Below are 14,344 nucleotides of genomic sequence, written 5' to 3'. Positions count from 1 at the left end.
GCAAGGCAGAACGACATTTGTACCAACATCATCCACGTGACATGAAAGCTTGTTTGAGATTTTCGATCCAAATCATAATACCGTCAAGTGAAATACGTCTCATAATACCGTCAAGTGAAATACGTAGCATAATACTGGAGTACCGTCAAGTGTAATACAGTAATACGTGTCGGACAGTCAATTCAAGTCGGACACGTACGTATATAAGTTGACAAAAAGAATATCAAAGGTTTACCTTTAACATATACCACTCCGTCCCAAATCACTGACACGTTTGATGTTTGCCACATTGTGGTATTATGACCAATGATTGGATTTGTGTGAAATTTGTACCAACCAAAAGAGTAGGATCTTGGCTATAAGGTCATATAGTTATATTGCCATTCGTCCAACAACTGCGTGTGTATTCTTCGAATAAAATCAGCCGCTCAACCCAAAATTTTCAAATGTTCACTGGACTTGAAGAATGTATGGAGATTGTCTCAAATATATCGAAAACAAGAGGTGACTTCGGCTGTATAATTTAATTCCCAGGAAGATGTCAATGTCACCTAAATGTACCCATGTCACCTTCCTTGTGATTGGCTCAACTGTACTGGATAAAGTAATATTGTTAATAAAATTGATTGTTTTCTAATTTCACAACTAATAGAATGTCCAAACGTGTCAGTGATTTGGGACGGAGTGGTACTTCGAAGTATAATACCTTCTATACATTATACTTCGTGTTACCTGTATAAATCAATTAGCAAACATACCCTGCACTTAGCGACCTTACTAGAGGTCATGTTGATCTCTGGTAACATGGGAAGCTAATGATAGGCACTTAATATACGCAAATGCTCAAAATACAGAGCCCCATTCGATCACAAACTTGGAGCGACCTCACGAGCACATCTGGATGCCTAGACGAGCTGCGACTGGATGGGGAGAGGTAAGGAACATCACACGAGCATACATTCTTAAGCTTACAAAAATACAATCACTATCGACTGTGCACCGTAAGATTTTCTGGTTTGAAAAATAAGGTCACAAAGTTTTGGGGTCATGACACACTAACTACTTTGACTTTTCCGGAACATGAAGTACGTATCAAATCAAAGCTGGAATGTGTATCTATCAAATGAGCCAATCCGCTTGCGATTACGAGGAAAATTTAGTCCAATCAGAAGTCAAGTGTTGCAATCATTATGGAACAGAGTAATAAAACGTAACGTTCCTTCAGATTATACGCTAACGTTACTGTATGTCTATCCGGCCAGTGTATTACTTGCTCCATATATGAATAAAAACGCTAACTCGAACACCCCATCACACTTCCAATCGCAGCGTTTCCACAATGAGTCCCATCTTGTTGGGGTAATCCAAGTGACCTGTGATCAAAGCCGAGAGGTCGGCGTTCTCGACCCCACACACTTTCACGGGTGCCAACCCTGCTGGCGCGCCAATCGAAAAGTTCTATCACCACATAATATTGTAAGTTTTACCATAGTATTCTTCACATCTCCACGTGTCAACCAACTCCATCACACACACACATATACTATCATACCTGATATCGAAACATCACGGCGAGCATCCAGTCGTTTGCAGAGTAGCCGTTGATCCATCTACCCGCGACCACTGCCTTGACAGCGTTCCACTCTGTCACAACCACGGGCATCGCTGCCCCCAGCATCACAGCGTTTTCGATAATCCCGAGCCCAGCGTCCTAAACATTATCATCACCATCGCATCGACACTCGGTCAGGTTACCCCCTGGGCGGCCAAGTGCTTCAAGCACGCAAAGATTAGCCGCCCGCCCATGCCGTAGCCAATCAGCGACACAGGCCGCAGTCCCTGCTGCCGTGCTAACAGCGCCTTAGCCAGCAAAACGCCGCACGAGTCTGCTCGGGACATGACCATCGCCCACTCCGAGTCGATCATATTGCACAGGTTGATCACAAACTTGGGCAGCGCCACGGCGGCAAACAGCGCGGCAAAGATCGTGCGCTGGATGATCTCGCCGCGGGCGTAGCTGAGCACCATCTCTTTGGTGAAGGTGCGCATCTTCTTGCCAAAGCGCACCAGCACGTCCTTTTCCCAGCATAAACTGTACTGGTCTCCAAATGGCATGCGATGCTTCCATCGCCACGCGCGAAGTTGCACGGGCGACGGTTTCCCTTCCATTGGTAACCCTTGGTCAAGGCTAATTGTGATCTACAATATGAAACAATAACCAGTGATTAACAACCAACTAACTAATTCTCTATGGGGTATGTTGCTAGCATAAATCAAAACAGAACCTCAAAACATATACAGCTCGAAATTGGATAACTACATGGAAAACACCCCTTTTTAGAATATCTCTCTTTTAAAATAATTATAAACAAAAATAATATCAAAGCATTATCATATTCGATACACCACAAGCAAGAAAAAGTAGCAACGTAGAACCTAGTTGACGACGACTACAAGTCGACGAAGCAATATAATATATATATATAATTCATACTACGTCATATCGTTTTGGGACGAAACGCACAAGCAAACAAAACATAGTTGGGTCAAGTATTTAAGCCAATTCACATGGTTTACTCGCCCCATGTCACACATCAAGACAAGTGGTGACTTCTTAAAATATATTTATATTTTATTAGTCCTTTCGACGACAAAAACAATATATATATATATGGGATGCCGTTTGGGCAATCCTGTGGCTGCCGACAATCAATCGCATCAAAAATACATGGCCACTTACCGGATCCTGGTCCAGGGGCACGTTGTACTGTTTGCGCAGCATATCAAACAGCTCGTCTTCGCGGCCCTTGTAGCGCTCCGCCATGCTGTCGACCGATCCGAGCTTCTCGGGACAAAACTGCGCGTAAAACGCCCGAAGGTACTCGCGCGGAGTCCCAAATGAAGTGGAAAACTCAGCCATGTTATCGTCGTCGAGCCACCCAGCCACACACACGTACACGTGCATGCCATCGCCCGGGGTTAGCAATTGGAACTCAAATTGCTTGATCCCGAGTGTCCGTCGATCCGTCTTGAAGCCAGCGAGGCCAGCCCCCGCCGTGCCTAATAATACCATCTTTTAGACATCCTCATACTGGGCAGTACATACTAGTAGTATATGTTTATATGTAGGCTTGGGGTTTGTCGATATTTGATTGACAACATCGACAGAAGACTATATCGACCGACCAATCAAAATGCAGCAACAGCACGCAAGTAGCCAATCAAATGCACTCTCTCTCCACATCAAATTGGTACGTGATATTTATACTAAGTCGTGTGAAACTGGAAGGAATATACTACTATCAATACATACAAACTTCAGTACAATTACTCGATTGATCGATATAGTGAATCAAAAAGGTTGGCTTAACATTCAAAGTTGTTGGCTGAAACAACGATAATAATACTCCAAATATTGAAGAGAATGACAGCATGGATGGGTACTGTAGTGCATCCATCCCACAAGTATCAATATAAACATGGATTTGGTGGACAAGAAATAGTGTGGGGCCCCTTGATCGAACAGAAATAGTGTGGGCTACAACGTAATTCCCTTGACCAAGAATCGATGATACATTTGGACAATTCATACTCAAATCCAACAGCGTTTCATCTAAGGACTAGTATCGTACATACCAAACAAGACGGTGGCGGCGGTGACGACCCCCGAAGACGCCAACGCGGTCCCGATGGCAGCGCCGGCGCCCCCCAGTGCGGTGAACCCCGCGGCCACCAGCGGCGTCGCGAGGCCTCCTGTCAGCGCCAGCAGCGTTCCGCCGGCAACTGCCGCGCCACCAATGGCTAGATTGCGTCGCCAGTCACTCCATTTACGGGGACTTTGCACTTTTTTGGTCGATTGAAGTTCCGTGGCTTCGAGAAGCAACGCGCGAGCCAACACGACTTCCTCTGCGCCGATGGCGGTCCAAGGGAGGTCGTGGAATTGGCGCGAGGCTAGGCGAAGCATGGATCGGGTACGTGCGTCGTAGCTAAGAATATGACCGTATGAGACATCTGGGTGGTTAAGAAGATGGAAGTTGTACCCGACAGCGTGCGTGGTGCGCCACAGAATGAAGCAGAACAGCTGCACGATCTCGTCGCGGGTGAGCTCCGACTCGAGAACGGCGACGAAGGGGGCGCTGTCGATGGGCATCTCACGGAGAAATGCGCTCGTCGAGTTGTCCTCAGCGATCTGCGACCGACTGCGTTCCGTCTGTACCACGGGCATCAATCCTTCCGAGGCGGACGACGACAAATCGCAGCATGTGTCGGCGAGAAATCGAAAATAAGACTGGGCCCACGTCCGCGACTCGGAACCATCATTGACTAAACTGAGGGAGCATGCTAGCACACCACCGAGAGCTCGCTTGCCACCCGACGACAGGCGCATCATCACCCGAGCGTGCGAGTCTTCGATGGCTTCAGGTTGATTGGTGTAGATGTGCAAAGAGCGTGGAGGTGCAGGAAGAGTACTCTGGTTTGACGGTGTGCGTGGAGTTTCAGGTGCGTCCATGGGTGTTGGCTTGTGCATTGCCAATGCCTCCATGGATGCCTCAAGTGACGTTGGCGGCTGGTCCTTTGATGACATATACCACTTTATTACAGTAGTTGAAGATGCAGAATGAAACCACAGATTACCCCTAGCAATTAATACTATCACAATTCGTCGTACTGTACTTTCATGGTACTCGGAGTATTTCCGAACGCATGACATGTAAACACAAAAATATTCGAAGAAAGTACCTATTTTTGTGGCTTTTTCGAGAAAATTCAGCAGTTTACTGTTATGTCATTTATACTATTAATAGTCACTGAATAATTTGATCTTAGTCCCTGTCCCAGGTGTAAACTATCCAATTTAAGAGGATCCGGATAGATCATCCTGTATATTTAAATATACTTTGTTTCACAGGTGCTTCGCGGCCCACGATTGGTCCGCTGCAATTGTGTGGCGCAAAGGTGGTGACTTCTGTGACTTTCGAGCGCTGGTGCCCAGGAACATGCTGTCCACGGCCAAGTTGACCCGCGCCGTCGCGCAAAAGCTCAAGTCGCAAGGTACATGGAGGACATACCATCATCGAAGTATGCTTCATCTTACCGTATGACTCATGCGTAGTGCGCTTGTTTCAATCGTCCGCGGTGTTGAACAACGTCCAAGGAGTACGTCGCCGCCTTTTCCGACCCATCAACGGATCACATGACTCTAACGCGACATGTGTTTACAGGAAGCGCCTCCTCTTACCCGTGTGTATGGAGGTTTGAAGGACGAAGATCGTATCTTCACCAACTTGTACGGTGAACAAACCTGGCGTGTGGATGGTGCGTTGCGCCGCGGCGACTGGCATCGCACCAAGGACTTGCTGTGCATGGGTCCTGAATGGATCATCCAGGAAATCAAGGACTCTGGCCTACGTGGCCGTGGCGGGGCCGGGTTTCCCTCTGGTCTCAAGTGGTCGTTCATGCCCAAGCAAACCGATGGTCGTCCGTCGTTCTTGGTAGTACCCGGCCATGATCCTCGCTCTCGTCTTCTCCGTATCGCTCACACACATGTCCTAGGTCGTGAACGCCGATGAATCTGAACCGGGCACGTGCAAGGATCGCGAAATCATGCGCAAGGATCCGCACAAGTTGGTGGAAGGGTGCTTGATCGCCGGGTTCGCCATGCGTGCGCGCGCCGCGTACATTTACATTCGCGGCGAATTCTTCAACGAAGCCATCATCTTGCAAGAAGCCATTCATGAAGCGTACCAAAAGGGTTTCCTCGGCAAGAACGCGTGCAACTCAGGCTACGACTTTGACGTGTACCTCCATCGCGGCGCTGGCGCGTACATTTGCGGCGAAGAAACCGGCTTGTTGGAAAGCTTGGAAGGCCGCCAGGGCAAGCCTCGCCTGAAGCCGCCCTTCCCGGCCAACACGGGGCTGTACGGGTGCCCGACGACCGTGACGAATGTGGAAACAGTTGCGGTCGCGCCGACGATTCTCCGCCGCGGGGGCTCGTGGTTTGCCGGTCTTGGCCGCAAAAACAACGCCGGCACCAAGTTGTTTTGTATTTCGGGGCATGTCAACAACCCGTGCACGGTCGAAGAAGAGATGAGCATCCCCCTTCGCGACCTGATCGAAAAGCACTGCGGTGGCGTGCGCGGCGGCTGGAGCAACCTCCAGGCGTGCATCCCCGGCGGGTCCTCGGTGCCCGTGATGGACGAAGCCACGTGCCAGAACATCCACATGGATTTTGACGACTTGAAGAACACGGGCGGGTCCGGCTTGGGCACGGCCGCGGTCACGATCTTTGACAAGTCGGTCGATATGGTCGGCGCCATCCGTCGGCTGTCGCACTTCTACACGCATGAAAGCTGCGGCCAATGTACCCCTTGCCGCGAAGGAACGGGGTGGATGGAGAGCATCTTGACGCGCATGGAGACGGGCAATGCCGAGTTGGAAGAGATCCCCATGTTGGAGGAAATCTCGCGGCAGATTGAAGGCCATACGATTTGCGCGCTCGGGGACGCCGCCGCGTGGCCTGTCCAGGGGTTGATCAAACGTTTCAAGCACAAGCTGGTCGAACGCATTGAAAACCCCGCTAGTTTCAACAAGGCCGACTACTTCCAAAAGGCTTGGCCCGGTGCCAAGTTCCAAAACCAGGACTGGGTCAACAAGTACGCTGACGGATCGGCCTACGCCAAGCATTAACGACTTGAGATGGATGATACATATCCGAACATGATCTTGCCCGATAATGCATAATACAACACGGCAATGTGGATGATGATGGTGATGGGTTTGTGTTTTATTCTTGGAGAGATACTAAATAACGTAAATGATCAATTGTTGATACATTTAAGAGAGGTGCTTCAGCAGTACCTCCTCGACACAAATCCAATTTTGCCTCTGAAACTTGATGCTTGGACGCTGAAACGCAGAAAGTATCAAGTTTTGCGGTAATCTACACGGCCAAATATTCATTTTCCAAGCAAAGTTACGCTTATTTCGATCATCAATTTATGATACACAATTTAAACTTAATCTATGTATAATCAAATGCTTCGAAAGTGTGTGTTTAGGGTTTCTGCTTCCTGATTGGCTGCTTTGTGTAAATCATAAATTCATCAGTGCATCATAAATTGATCATTTACGTTAACTGTAAGTAAGTAAGCGGCCTCTGGGGTATTTGCCTTGCCGACCACACCTATGTCCGCACCAATTCCATTGCCATTGCCGCTGTGGCAGCCATTCCACGCTGACGACGAGGCGAAAAGTTCCGATGATTTCGCACGCCAATCGATGGAAAATGAACCCGACATTGAGCCTGGACATGCGGGCGACCCAGCAGGAAGCAGAAGATCGCATGGCAAGGCCAACATGACAAAGCGAAAAAGTCCAGAAACGGTCGAGGAAGAAGTAGACTCTGCTAAAGCAGTATCGTGGAAACGACTGCGATCAATGCAACTCCTCATCGACGCAACCCAAGCAGTCACACCAAATGAAGCAGCTACACTTGGAAATGCAAGCCCATCTAAACGTCCAGTATATTTACAGACCCCCACTACGAACACCACCACCATCACAGCGGCGCTGCCTGCCAAGGCTCGATCACAAATCACGCAGTCGAATTATGTGCTAACGCCGCCAGCAATCCCAACCTTGGTGGCAGCAGAATCTACTGGCTCCAGTATCCTCACCAAATGGAAAGGTACAGCTCGGGCAGGCATTGTTGACCCAGTTTCCAGCGTAGTTCCCACCGTCGTGTCTGCTATATTGAGCAGTGGTAAAGCGCTAGCCCCTTCCCCCCAAGCCGCCCCTCCAAGAGGCACGCCCTTGACCACCTCTGCAGACGATGACCAGTCGACAAAGTCTGCGGCGATCGTGTTCAAGAAGTGTCCGACCAGGATCGCCAAGTTGCTCGATAAGATCCGAGCCACCAAGCCTTGGCTCCAGTACACGCGCGTGGCGTCGTTTCTCCCTGAAGTGGCGCACGTCGACACCACCCTCGACGCCGCGGTGCGCAACTTTAACGCAGCCCTTCGCCATTTCTGGGCGATAAGCGCTGTGTTGCTATGGGAGTCTCGGTTTTCCTGGCACACGGCTCGCTCGGCGATTCGAGAATTGGAGGACAACGTCGTGCTGTTGGTGGGCCAGTTGCAAGTTTTGATTGACTTCTTCGACGGGGATAACGCGCTGGTCGAGTTTCTCAGTGGGGCCCCCCACCCAGCGTGGCCAGTCATGACATCCGAGCCCCCCCGTCACTGCAACAAATATACGCCATGTATGGGGACGCCGCCGTGGTCAAGTTTTTACGAACCCAAAGCCACCGGTTGTGGCCAGTGTACCCCCCCTCCTTTATTCAACCACCACCGAGACCGACCAGCATTAAGGTACCCAACCTGACGTGGCCACTCGGCGAAACGTTTGCGTTCGTGGCCGCGCGACTGTTGACGCCGACGCTGCTCGAAAAGCTGGTGGATATGGGCGTCGTAAACCCGACGCAAGCATTTCGCCACATGAGCAACGTGTCCCAGCGGTTTATCCAACGAGGATGCCCGCCCCCTCAAGAGCCATACCCGTTCGTGTCGGTGGTGGTCGCAGACGATCCGATGGGACCGCAGTGGTCCCATGGACTTGACCCGCCACCGACAAGTTATAAGGCGCACGTTCCAACACTCCGACCGACGACTCCATCATTTTTGGTGATACAGTAGATACAGTAGAATGCCGCCTCGACTGGAAACGTAATAGCACACGAAACATTTGATGCAATATGGTGCATGGACTACAACATCATGCGATGACTCGCATTCAGGAACAAAATAGGAGATGGATGGTTGCCTGCGACGAGCTTCGTACTAAAGCAGAATGTATGTACGGGTTCGTTGTGGAGTGTCCACTTAAATGATAAGTATACTGATTTGTGTAACATGCAACGAGGAGAAATTATTTATTCTTACTAGATACATAGCGACTGGGATCAATGCAACTCCTCATCGACGCAACCCAAGCAGTCACACCAAATGAAGCAGCTACACTTGGAAACGCAAGCCCATAAACGTCCAGTATATTTACAGACCCCCACTACGAACACCACCACCACCACCACGACGGCGCTTCCTGCCAAGGCTCCATCACAAACCACGCAGTCGACTCCTGGTACTACTCGTCCGTCCGGTAGCCTCCCCGATTCAACGCCGCCAGCAACCCCAACCATGACAACTGGGGATGCGTCCATTGTGAACTCCAGCCCCATCGATATGAAAGCTCAGCCAGACAATGTGCTCTCTGTGGGTGTTTCGAGTGTTGGTTCAGAAGTCCCCGCCGCTACGCCAGTGGAGCGCACCCCTCGACAAACAGCAACCAAAGATGTAGCTCCAAGTGCCAGTTCCCCTTTGAGTGCCTCTGTTCTAACCCGTGGGAACATCGAGACGATGTCCCTTTCCACTGCGACTATAATCACCAAAACATGTCCTCTCAAAATATCCGAGCCACGAAACCTTGGCTCCAGTACACGACTGTATGTTCGTTTCTACATGAAAAGACCCATGTAGAGACCCCCCACGAAGTCGCGGTGCGCGACTTCAACGAAGCGCTGCGCCATTTCTGGGCGACAAGCGCCGAGATGCTCTGGGAGTGTCGGTTTTGCTGGCAGACGACTCGCCCTACCATGCGGCTGTTGGAGGAAAACGTCGTGCTGTTGGTGGGCCGGTTGCATCTTTTGATTGACCTGTTCGACAAGGATGATGCGTTGATTCAGTTTCTCAGTGGGACCCCCCACCCGACGTGGCCAGTCATGATTGCCAAGTTCCCCCTGTCACTGAAACACATATACGCCATGCACGGGGACGCAACTGTGGTCGACTTTTCACGAACCCAACGCCACCGGTTGTGGCCGGTGTACCCCCCCATTCGGCATCAGGGCCGGTGGTTATCCTATAGACTCAACAGCCTGGACGACGACGTCGAGCTGACATGGCCGCTGAGTGAAACGTTTGTGTACGTGGCTAGCCGACGACTCACGCCGCGGCTGCTCGCAAAACTGGCGGACATGGAAATCCCCAACCCCATTCGAGTGATTCGGCGCATGGCCAGGGTGGCCCGGCGGTTCTTCGAAAAGGGGTGCCCGCCCCCCGACGAGCCGTACCCGTTCGTGTCGGTAGTGGTCGCAGACGACCTCGTGGGGCCGCAGTGGTCCCATGGACTCGACCCACCACCAACAACGTATACGTCGCATGTTCGAACGCTCCGACCAACTAAATCATGTCTCGTTTAGCATAGATGCAACCAATATACTAGTATGTGTACTAGCACTAAACGACGATCAAAATATAACTAGTAACAGTTACTGGCGGCGTGGGACGGTCTAGTCGACGATGTAGTAGCAGCAGGGACAATATACTGGTGGGAACAAGTGATGATGATTGATAGTGACGGACCGATGAAGTTGGTTCTGAGTTTTACGCTCTGAGGTCTATCTATAAAAGTACGAAGTTCAGTAGTACTTTCGTTTCGAGCAAAATTTGGTGTCCCGATGTTGATTTAGCGACAATATTAACATTGATGACGTGTTTAAGCTGAAGTTACTTAACGTTAGGGGAAGTTCCAAGTAGTTTGTAGGAATAGCATGATGAAAATCGATTTACCTTATTTTTTCACGATTTAGAAAAAGACGTCAAGGACCTCGTTTTCTATTTTTGGTACAGTTAATACTCCGGAGTAACGTTACTATAACAAATTTTGTTAATAGTACCGGGTATTGTATATCCGGAGCGAAAACAAAAAAATGAAGTGTCTGAAGGATGTTTATACGGATTCGGATACAACTGTTTTAATGAGGGAATTATTCGGTTTCCAGACCCCGTCGAATTGAATCTCGCCGCCGAATCGAATCACGAATCGACTCTGTTGGCTAATCCAATTTTGCGTGGATTTGCTTGGCTCTTACAGAAAGGACAAGTATATTCAACCAATCAGAACTCCAGCGAAATTCAATATTGATTAGACAAACCGCGCGAATTTTGGAAGTTTATAGCGAATTCAAACAATAATGCATGCTGTGTGTACTAGTAATAGTTTGGCACACGTCGTCATGTTTGTGGTGGAAAAATACAATGGTATCCAATCGTTCGTCCTTTCAATTGGCTAAATATGCCTCTAACAGCGTCATCATTGGATAAAATTATGAATTTCTATTCCTGCGTTCGTGCCTTTTATCCAATGGCCAGTACTTGTATGGACTATGACATGTCAGACATGTCGGACGTAATGTCTGCGACGTGGTTGTGGTGGTGACGCACACACATGCCTTGGCGCTGGGACCACTTTGTGCATCCAACCACGGAACACCGCAGCCCCCCTCCGTGGCCCCGGCAAAAGCCGTTCGAAATGGAACCTTTCGTGCAGTCTGGCGCTTTGCACCGATCTCCGCCGCCATGAGTCTTGCATTTGCCTCGGGACTGCACAGACTTGAGGCAACCGGGGACGTCGCACGGCTTAACGCCGCCGTGGGTGGTGCATTTGCCTCCATACTGGACCACACGGCCGCACTGCGGGGTATCGCAGTACTGCCGGCCACCATGCTGTGTGCACACCCCCCGACAGCGAGAAAACTTGACACAGCCTGGGAAATTACACAGTTTGCGCCCCGTCGTCGGGTCCCGAAGGGAAGAATGCATGACGGAGAGTACATGAGAAGGTATAAGCGGGATGGAACCGTCGACCGCACTTTTCTCGCCATCGTCATCACCCGTAGAGAAATCATGCGATGACGTGAATGGCTTGTGGACCTTGTGATGGGATAGAAGTGAGTTAGTCGGAGAGAGCCCGGACGCACTTGAGGGAGCTGCTTTGGTGTGTGTCATGTGTACGACGAGGGATGATGTAGCCGCGGGGACTGCTCGAACGACGCAGCTAGCACCAAAACAGCCTGGCCGAGCTGAGCCGTTTCGATCGGTGGTGCTCACGGACCTGGCAATGGAAGCATCCCCACCAGTGGCCATGGCTGGGGTTGCCGGCAGCATGGAAACTTGGGGGCCAGCGAATGGCGTGGGGAGGGAGGTAGTAGTGCCAGCAGATGCTGCTGACGTCGTGGTGTTCACAGCCTTAGTCGCATTATTTGCTTGAGATTGGGAGGAGGTTGCTAGTCCATGTGTAGCCACCTTGTCTCGTGTGATGGGTTGACGGGCTGTGGCCGCCTCGAGGAGTAAATCCATGGACCCGAGTCGCCTCTCCGGAACAACTGCCGCCTGGGTCTTGACTTCGTCGTGGACCGTAGGCGGACTTTTGCGTTCGCTCATGTGAACCATTCCATTCGACTTTTTCCTTTCTGCTGAAGGGTCTGCTGGCGCGTCGCACTTGCCAGGCTCGGGGTGCGGCGAAGCATTTCCTAATAGTTGGGGGGTGGGGCCATCAAGATTGTCGGGAGGCTCCCCGTCATCGACCGTGCGATTTGACTGCCCCGACGGCAACGAAGCTGGAGCAGACACCACTGGTGGAATGGGCAATATATACACCCCGGACGACGCCTTGAACTCGTCCAACAGTCGCTTGCACTCGTTTGCATCGTTTGGATCGAGGCTGCTACTAGCGTCCCGGCCACACTCGTAGCCCCATGCTTGAGCCAAGAGGGATGCCTGGTCGGGGCCAACGACACTAACGTGGCACGCGAGCCAATTCCAAAACCGGTGGACACTGGCGTCGCGATCGTGCTTCGCCTGCAAGTACTTGTCAGACAAGCTGCGGTAGGCGCTTTCCAGCTTGGACGCCTTCTCTTCCGCACGTTGCACCCGCGCCTCCATCGTGCGCATGACTTGTGCGTCGTTGTCGCTCGATTTGGCTGCCTCCTCGTCGAGTCGTGGCCTGCCGGCGGTGGCCTCCTTATCGTTCGATTGGGCTACCTCCTCGTCGAGTCGTGGCCTGCCTGCGGTGGCCTCCTCATCGAGTCGTGGCCTGCCGGCGGTGGCCTCCTGGTCTTGGCTCGGCTGTTGTGGATGTGAACTGGCAGAGCGAAGCTTGGTCAGCGTCACAGACACAGCGCTTGTCAACTTGGAAGCTTCCTCCAGCAGCGCATGTGCCTGCGCGGACAAGTCGCTGACCGCGTCGATGGCGGCGTCGTCGCACATGATAGTGGTTTGGAAGAACGAGTGATTCCCCAAATCTTATTTTGAACTTCATTAATACTACTCGCAAAAAAACGTTAATATTAATGCGAATCCCAAATTGCCATACATTAGTCAAGTCCGTGGAGTAGAAATTTCGTTGAAATTGAGTAAACGAGTCAAATCTGTACTAGTAGCAAGTCATAACGGGCGAAAACGTTCCTGGAAACGAAGATACAAACAGTCGCACCAGCGCAACTCGACGAGAACTTAAACTTGGAGCGTTGACGGTGCTGCTGCTCTGAACAAGACAGTCAGAACTGTACAACATGCAATGGCGGAGTATATTAGGCAGAAAATGAAACATCATTGGAAAGCACTTCGAAGTAGAAGACACAGCATCGATGAACGTAGATAATGCGAGGATCTCCTGCTATTGCGCTCACTACAACTTGAATGCGCTCTGGAGCGCACTTGAGACGATGAACCAGCGTTCAAATTTTGAAGCCACACAGAGTGCTTAAGTTTGGAAGGAGGTACAGTGTCGGTGGCTCACCCCGAGCACAAACGTAACCGGGTTGATCATGCAGTGTTAGTGCAGCCACAGCGGTGGCAATCAACACTACGACATCACTGTAGTAACGTAAAAAACCAGTTTAAGTTCACCAGTATTTTTGTATACTATATACAGTACAGGTCTTGTAGTAGTTACATTACTATTTCTGTAGTAGATCATATGATGCTTCGTCGTGCATGCAGCTTTTGACAACACTTTATAAAATGATACATACTTCATTTCATATAATAATAATGGGCACATCTTTTTCTGATTTGTGATACAGTACGTAAAGTTAACTGTTTATTCGACATGTGCCGTTCCACTGCTATTTTGACCCGAAATACTGTTTCAATGGGGGAATTATCACATCCGGATACGCCTTTTCGCCCGTTGCCCTGTAACCTGGGACTCCGTCCTACCACTGGTTAGTACTGTACATACGATGCTAAATCTCCCGGGTTAACTGCATCGCTAGTGGTTAGCTATCGCTAACCACTGAAATGCACTAAACCCCTAGTACAGTGAGTGTGAGGTGAGGTGGTCCGAGTTTACAAAGTTCCATATAAACACTCATATTACTGCATTTTCTGAGAAAAACAACAGTGGAACTGTTTTAAAGAGGGAATTGTACCTGGAAATACCTCAAACTCCAAATATTTCAAAATGCACCGAGTTGGTTTCTCAAAAAAAGACGCTTGGAGAGGTT

At 50.2% G+C, this 14,344-nt stretch overlaps 5 protein-coding genes across 10 annotated transcripts; 3 read left to right on the top strand and 2 right to left on the bottom strand.

Annotated features, from left to right (window-relative positions):
- Nucleotides 1–1,191: 1,191 nt before the first annotated feature.
- Nucleotides 1,192–4,607, bottom strand: H257_12289 (hypothetical protein). Of its 5 annotated transcripts, XM_009839447.1 has the most exons (6): nt 4,041–4,607; nt 3,637–3,986; nt 2,741–3,060; nt 1,756–2,199; nt 1,553–1,711; nt 1,192–1,458 (listed from the first exon to the last, which is right to left on the bottom strand). In XM_009839447.1, the coding sequence occupies exons 1-6, from the start codon at nt 4,583–4,585 to the stop codon at nt 1,312–1,314; spliced, it is 1,965 nt and encodes a 654-aa protein (XP_009837749.1). In that variant the 5' UTR covers nt 4,586–4,607; the 3' UTR covers nt 1,192–1,311. The 5 variants fall into 5 exon arrangements, with proteins under 5 accessions (XP_009837749.1, XP_009837747.1, XP_009837751.1 ...); XM_009839445.1 differs by having other exon boundaries at nt 3,637–4,607; XM_009839449.1 differs by having other exon boundaries at nt 1,553–2,199.
- Nucleotides 4,608–4,866: 259 nt separating this feature from the next.
- On the top strand, nt 4,867–6,772 carry H257_12288 (NADH dehydrogenase [ubiquinone] flavoprotein 1, mitochondrial). The gene is made up of 4 exons (XM_009839444.1): nt 4,867–5,052; nt 5,114–5,157; nt 5,223–5,492; nt 5,554–6,772. The coding sequence occupies exons 1-4, from the start codon at nt 4,998–5,000 to the stop codon at nt 6,685–6,687; spliced, it is 1,503 nt and encodes a 500-aa protein (XP_009837746.1). The 5' UTR covers nt 4,867–4,997; the 3' UTR covers nt 6,688–6,772.
- Nucleotides 6,773–7,185: 413 nt separating this feature from the next.
- On the top strand, nt 7,186–8,693 carry H257_12287 (hypothetical protein; the record flags this gene model as incomplete). Its single annotated transcript, XM_009839443.1, has 2 exons — nt 7,186–8,139; nt 8,190–8,693. 2 exons carry the CDS (start codon nt 7,186–7,188, stop codon nt 8,691–8,693), a joined length of 1,458 nt encoding a protein of 485 aa, XP_009837745.1.
- A 309-nt stretch (nt 8,694–9,002) lies between these two features.
- H257_12286 (hypothetical protein) lies at nt 9,003–10,255 on the top strand (the record flags this gene model as incomplete). Its single annotated transcript, XM_009839442.1, has 2 exons — nt 9,003–9,396; nt 9,534–10,255. The coding sequence occupies 2 exons, from the start codon at nt 9,003–9,005 to the stop codon at nt 10,253–10,255; spliced, it is 1,116 nt and encodes a 371-aa protein (XP_009837744.1).
- Nucleotides 10,256–11,110: 855 nt separating this feature from the next.
- H257_12285 lies at nt 11,111–13,132 on the bottom strand. Of its 2 annotated transcripts, XM_009839441.1 has the most exons (2): nt 12,931–13,132; nt 11,111–12,840 (listed from the first exon to the last, which is right to left on the bottom strand). In XM_009839441.1, exons 1-2 carry the CDS (start codon nt 13,101–13,103, stop codon nt 11,220–11,222), a joined length of 1,794 nt encoding a protein of 597 aa, XP_009837743.1. In that variant the 5' UTR covers nt 13,104–13,132; the 3' UTR covers nt 11,111–11,219. The 2 variants fall into 2 exon arrangements, with proteins under 2 accessions (XP_009837743.1, XP_009837742.1); XM_009839440.1 differs by having other exon boundaries at nt 11,111–13,132.
- Between the last annotated feature and the right edge of the window lie 1,212 nt (nt 13,133–14,344).

This window comes from Aphanomyces astaci, assembly GCF_000520075.1.
Source record: "Aphanomyces astaci strain APO3 unplaced genomic scaffold supercont1.39, whole genome shotgun sequence".
Classification (NCBI taxonomy): domain Eukaryota; phylum Oomycota; class Saprolegniomycetes; order Saprolegniales; family Verrucalvaceae; genus Aphanomyces; species Aphanomyces astaci.
This window is presented reverse-complemented; position numbering and strand designations above follow the sequence as displayed.

Coding starts and splice junctions, on each gene's coding strand:
- H257_12289 (XM_009839445.1), bottom strand. CDS start 4,585: ATGTCATCAAAGGACCAGCCGCCAACGTCACTTGAGGCATCCATGGAG. Junction 2,200..2,740: donor TGCCCCTGGACCAGGATCCG/GTAAGTGGCCAT, acceptor TTCATATTGTAG/ATCACAATTAGCCTTGACCA. Junction 1,459..1,552: donor CCGTGATGTTTCGATATCAG/GTATGATAGTAT, acceptor ATGTGGTGATAG/AACTTTTCGATTGGCGCGCC.
- H257_12285 (XM_009839440.1), bottom strand. CDS start 13,103: ATGTGCGACGACGCCGCCATCGACGCGGTCAGCGACTTGTCCGCGCAG.
- H257_12288 (XM_009839444.1), top strand. CDS start 4,998: ATGCTGTCCACGGCCAAGTTGACCCGCGCCGTCGCGCAAAAGCTCAAG. Junction 5,158..5,222: donor TGTTGAACAACGTCCAAGGA/GTACGTCGCCGC, acceptor ATGTGTTTACAG/GAAGCGCCTCCTCTTACCCG. Junction 5,493..5,553: donor ATGGTCGTCCGTCGTTCTTG/GTAGTACCCGGC, acceptor CACATGTCCTAG/GTCGTGAACGCCGATGAATC.